The sequence below is a fragment of the Rattus rattus genome, chromosome 5 (assembly GCF_011064425.1).
Source record: "Rattus rattus isolate New Zealand chromosome 5, Rrattus_CSIRO_v1, whole genome shotgun sequence".
Taxonomy (NCBI): domain Eukaryota; kingdom Metazoa; phylum Chordata; class Mammalia; order Rodentia; family Muridae; genus Rattus; species Rattus rattus.
This window is the reverse complement of record NC_046158.1, coordinates 149,517,692-149,523,691: the sequence shown is the minus strand read 5'-3', so window position 1 is coordinate 149,523,691 and position 6,000 is coordinate 149,517,692. Positions and strand designations below refer to the sequence as shown.

The 6,000-nt window shown below is 51.6% G+C and overlaps 1 protein-coding gene across 1 annotated transcript in view; it reads right to left on the bottom strand.

The window, feature by feature from the left end:
* Positions 1-523: 523 nt before the first annotated feature.
* Positions 524-6,000, bottom strand: part of Nfatc2 (nuclear factor of activated T cells 2) — a 129,093-nt gene continuing 123,616 nt past the window's right edge. The window contains exon 10 of the mRNA XM_032904736.1: positions 524-1,419. Within this exon, the coding sequence (XP_032760627.1) occupies positions 1,364-1,419 (56 nt within the window). The 3' untranslated portion in view covers positions 524-1,363. The remainder of the gene's footprint in view (positions 1,420-6,000) is intronic.

Sequence of the window (6,000 nt, the reverse complement as noted above, 5' to 3'; positions counted from 1 at the left end):
GGCCTTGTCAAGAGAGCGAGCGGGGTATAAGAAACCAACCATGGGGTTGGGGATTTAGCTCAGTGGTAGAGTGCTTGCCTAGCAAGCGCAAGGCCCTGAGTTAGGTCCCCAGCTCTAAAAAAAAAAAAAAAAAAAAAAAAGAAACCAATCATGGGTATTTAGTCACTGTGGCTTGCTTCTCGGGTCCTCTGCCTAGCAGACAAAGCCGAGAAAGTCACTTTACAAAGATGCCCAACAGAGATATCTGGGGAAAAGGCAGGGGGAGAAGAAAACTGCACCAGGGGAGGAAGACCATGAAGGACTGCCCAAAGCAGGGAGAATGTGTGGATTCCACAGGACACACAACCTGGCCAAGCAGGGCTTGATCACACTAAGGCACACGCTGGCGTGGATCCACTTGACTTACAGCACATGCAGCGAGCGCTTTGCAGTCTATGGAGGCTTTAAATGGATTCAGATTAAAACAAAAAACTGGGGTGAAGCCAGCACTTTCCTGCTTTGAGGGAGATTTCAGCCCCTTTGTTCTGTTTGGTGGTGGTCGTGAAAAACACCTGTAGGTTTTGACTAGTTTTGGTGGTCTTAGCTCCTTAACAGTCAACGCAAGAACCCAGAAGGTTCTCTTGACTTCTGGGTGGAGGAGGTGGAGAGGGGAACCTTCAGAAGCATTGGTCTCAACAGGCAGCCCAGGCTGGATCCCACCAGAGGTCTGGTGCAGGCAGCAGGGTTAGGGAGTAGCTGGCCAAGAGGGAGTAGCTGGCTGAGAGGGAGTAGCTGGACGAGAGAGGGCACAGCCGGGCAGCCTCTTTGGTTGGCTCTTCAAAGCAGAGAAAAACACAACAAAGGCCCAGAAGCTAGCAAACACGTACATGTGTTATAACTTAAGGCTGAGAAGGTGGAACAGGTGGTCCTGTCAGGGTCAAGGCAGTTTGGCTTTGGAAAGAGAAAATTAAAAATGAAGCTTTGGTATGGCCCAGCTGGTGCATAGATGACCGTCCAGTTTCAGCTCCTACAGAGACCGGGCGGGACTCTTGGGCCATGCGCTTTTGGTTGCTCTGTCTGAAGACCCTTCTTGATGGATCCATGTCTGTGGGTTACCATGGTTCCTCCGGTTCTCCCGCCAGCGCAGCCCCCGGGTCTCGGGCTCAGCATCCTGGTGAGTTGAGAGTGAGGCTTTGGTCAGCAGGCAGTTGCTTTTCTTGTCCAGTCACCGTGGACATCAGCTAAGATGCTCTTCGCGAGGCAGCAGGCTCCCAGGCTCCGACACCAACTGCCTGCACTGCGCACGCGCAGTGTTCCAGTCAGAGACGGCGGGAGGAGACAGAAGGGGTCCAAAGTAGAAGGCGTCGTGCGATACTGTTTGCTTCTAGGTCTGATTTCGGGAGGGAGGTCCCGAAAACTCCTTCCTGATGATTTCATTAACTAGAAGAGGGGAAGAGAATTTTTTAAAAATGACGTGAGATGACACCCAAACTGGTCATCCAATTAGATGCTACTTTCTGCATCTTTCCTTGTGAAGATCATGTATCCATTTTAATACAAATGCCTACCTACACAGTGACGTACCGCTGCCCCACCCAAGTCTCCCAGCTTGCTCCTGTGGTAATATGTTCCGCTCTCTCGATTTCTGTCCCTTAGTTCACGTACTTAAGCCACTGTAGGTCACAAAACTGCTTCTGTGATTACCTCAAAGCACCTAGCATGTGAACCTATCGCATCCGATGAGAAACAAAACCCCTTAAGCCCCCAAATCCAGAACCCTTTAAAAAACAGAGGGGGTGGGGAGCTGGGGGCTCAACGGTCATAGCTAAGTGGCTGCCCACTTAAATAAAATTTCTTTTATCAGCATAACCAGGGGTCCTCAAGTGCTCAAATACTGTGCGTCAAGGCTCCTGGACTGGAGAGGTCCACAGAGGAGATTGGGAGCCAGTCTCCTTTCCCAGTCAATATGTGGTCCTAGTAGGAACTGCAGGCATGACGCCAGCCCCTGGCATGGAGAAGCGATCTAGCCTACGCCAACTGGGCGGCCCTCTGAGGTGTGAGTTACTGAAATGAGGTGGGAGATCTAGCACGGAGGATCTGGCCCAAGGTTCCTCCTAGCTCCCCAGAGATCAGCACCAGCACACACAGGAGGCTGTGCAGCCCATCCACAGAGCAAATGTACATCTTTGGTCAACTGAGCCAAGCAAGGGTGCAAAGGGATCCCCTCCTCACCTCCGCCGCCTTAGTTTCTCCTCTGAGCTGTTGTCTGAGCCTTTGAGATTGAAACAGTGTTGCGGGCAGAGAAGCCTCCAGAGAGACTGGCCCTCAATCCGGGATCTAGAAGGACTGAGGTACCTCCTGGGAGGCCCCTGCCTCAGTGAGTCTGTGACACCATGTCAACAGGGATGTGGGTTGGTACAGTTTTAAAGGACAGGTGTATCCAGGTTTGTCTCTGAGCTGGACTGGCCCTGTGCCTCCGTTGGTCTGTGACTCAGGGTCGGTGCCTGTCTCTACAATGAGACTGCCAGCAGCACGGTCATGTATCACCCTTCTGCTTTCTGTTACATTTAACTGGTGTGCTGGGGGTGAGGTAAAGGATGTGTCAAGGCAGGCAAGTAGAGCTCAGGGGACAAACCACTGACGTCTGTCCTCTCCTCCCACCCTGTGGGCCATCAGGCCTGAAGCAAACACCTTTACCCACCAAGCCAAGCCATCTCACTGGCTGTTTTTGCTTTTAACTTTTTGGGGGTGGGGAGATGGGTCGTGGACACGTATGCTAAGCACTTATGATGTAGACTATGCCGGCCCTGAACGACAGATGGGCAATCCTCCTGCCTCTGTGCTGGGATTACAGGCATGCACCACCGAGTGGACTTGGAAGAGTTGCTGTGAAGATGCTAACCGTGGGGTGGGTCTGAGCACTGAGTCTGCTGCACTGCACTGGACAGCTGTTAGCAGTCACAGTCAGGAGCACACTGGCCTGCTCTCAGTGCTTTGCATGGGAAGGTTGGGCTCAGCTCAGTGTTCCTCAAATACCTGCTGGAGTCAGGGTCGGGGTCAGAATGCCACTTGTGACATAACTTGATGGCGAGCTTGGCTGTGCTGATATAACCATTACACGCCTCAGTTTCTCAACCTATAAACTGGATCCAAAAATATTACTGCCTCCTAGCCCTGTGAGCGTGGGGACATCATCCAGTGAACAGTTACAGTGCCCAGGCTGGAACAGGTGTGGGCTTGCAGAACAGGTCGCCAGGTGTGTCCGGTATGTTCAAGAGTGAACCCTGGAACCTCAGTGTTACAAACATTTCTCAGACATTAAATGGCTCTGCTAACAGGCCTCCGGGGGCTGGACTCGTAGGTCAGCTGACTGGACCATGTGGGAGGGGACTCTACTGCTGTATTCCAGGTGCCAGCTTAGTCCCTGGGGACCCAGAATGCAGCGTGCCACCCCAGCTCTGCCCCTGCATCCCTGCCAGGGCCCAGTGAGCTGGTGGCCCCACAGCCCAGGTTTGCTAAAAATATTTTATAGGCATTGCTTTGGGCCCCATGTGCCCTCACCAGGGGTCTGCTCCCTCACCAAGGGTCCACTCCCTCAGAGGAGTGTGGGACCGGAAGGCTGGATAACCTCTAGCAGCCAGAGAGAGGTGGTGCTGCCTTCTCTTGAGGCAAGGTGTTTCCTACCAGTGGGAAGCTACCTTCCAACCACATCTAAAGAATTCAATCAGTGATTCCCATGTCAGGCCATTAACACTGGGGCCTGGTGAGTGAGGTTGTTACCAAGTTGAAACGCTTCTAGCAACCTCTCTGGTGCTGGCTTTTTCCCCCCTAAAATCCCTCTTGTACCCCTGGCTATAGGCAAGAAACTTCTAGAACACATACCAAACAGATGATGGCAATCCCATTGTTCTACCTTAGGCTAAAAACCTAGGCTTCAAGTTCTGAGGGGCTCTGTTCAACCTCTCCGTCCAGTGTCCCCCTCATGGGCCACTAGGGGAGGGGACAGCCCTTCGAATGTAGTCCACGATGCGCACGATGACTTTGTCCTTTATCTTCCCATTAGGAAGGAGAGTCCCCAACGCAGCCCTGCCACCACCTTCTTCCTCTGTCTTCTGTCCACCTTCCTCACCCTCTCTTCATCATGGTTAAATTCTCCTATTTCTAAAACCCCTGCTCTGGGCCACCCCCCTACCTGCTCTCCAGAGTCTCTCTTAGGATGCTGGGGTCTGTCCCTTTGTGGCCTCACTTCCTACCACTGTCTGAGCATGCATGGCCCCAACTTCTATCCTTCCAATGCTCACCACCAGAAGCCTCCAGTCCCCCACAAGGCTGACGCCATCCCTGCCTCTTCTACAGTTTATATCTTCTGCCCATGCCATCCACAGCCCGGACGGAAGGCTCCTCACAGCAGCTGTGCTTGCTGTCCTGTCCCTTCCCTTCCTGGCAACTTGCTATTGCCCTGTGTACCTGGCTGTATCCTGTACCTGGGACGTAGGAAGTACCCAGTACTGGCATGGGGGACACAGATCTTCAAAAGGGATAGACACTTCAGGTCCCACATCAAGAGTTGGGTATGGCTCCCAAGGGTGACTCAGAGGTCAGATTCTCTTTTATTCATCCCATAAATCCTCCGAATATCTCCCCTCCGCTAGCTAGCCCCTTCCTCCTCCTACCTTGGACCATGAGTCCTCACATGGCCCTACCTGCTGTCCATATCTAACTTCCTATCTGTCCTGGTTCCAATGCTACCTGTTCCTGCCCTCACCAGAAGTCAGCATGGAACCCAAGTCTCACAGGTTGGGCCGTGTATAGAACTGTGTTGGGGGACTGGGGGCTGTTACTGGCCTAGGAATCTTATCTACAAAAGAACGATCATTCAGATTTCCTGGCCAAAAATAAATTGTTCTGTGAGGTAGAGCATTCACCTCTTTTTGTCTCTGGAGCCCCAGAATCCTTGCTGTATTTCGTGCAGGAAAAGGCCCGGTACCTTCTGAGTGAGAGTGGTCAGGGTCTGAAGCAGGTGGTCTGCCAGGAAGCACCACATTCTAAGCAAAGGACGTGGGTCGGGGGAGGACAGCCAGGCATAGAACTGCCAGCCCACTGAGGAGGACCATGTCTCTAACTTCAGTGTGACTTTAAGCCTGACCCCTGAGGCTGCCACCAGGAAAGATGGACAGATTCTAAATGCATCAAAACCATTGCATTTTCAGTATCACTGACGGTTGCTCATATACAAAGAGACACTAAGGACACAAATCAATAAAAATGGCTACAGACATTAAAAAGCCCATGCCAGGGCCCAGCCAATACGTTTGGTAAAAGACTAAGTACTGTTTTCATATTTGTGGGTGCTGGGTCTTCTCTCAACTGTTGAGACAGCTATAGGCAAATCAGCATCGATGTATCTCAATAAAACTTTATTGACAAAACAAGATTGGGGCCGGATCAAGCCTCACCACCATAGTTTGCCAATGGCAGACAGGTAAAGCCTAGGGGCACATCAATCCGGGGAAGCCAGAGCCTCAACTATTACTTAAGAATTAACCTGAGTTGGTTTAGCGGTTAAAGTTCCAGAGCAGTGGGTCTCAACCTTCCTAACCCTGAGACCCTTTAACGTACTTCCTAATGTTATGGTGACCTCCAACCATAAAATTATTTTGTTGCTACTTCGTAACTGTAATTTTGCTACTGCTATGAATCGTATGCAGAAACGAGTGACCTGCAGCCCATGTGGGGGTCGTGAACCACAGGTCGAGAGCTGCTATTCTAGATGCTAGAGTGGACTTATCCGAGGAATTCATCAGGACATTCAAGTATCTCCTTGCTGGCCTCCTGACTTTAACTGAGCACCAGGCTCTCAAACTTCAGTTTGCAGATGGAAGGTCACCCCTATGTAGAGGTGCAAGGCAAGGGGCTCTCAGGGGTTCTGACTACCGCCCACCCCCTTAGTTGCCAACTCTGGAATGGCACCTACAGGAAGGAACAGGGAGACCCTATTGTGTCTCTTCCAAACCTCATCTG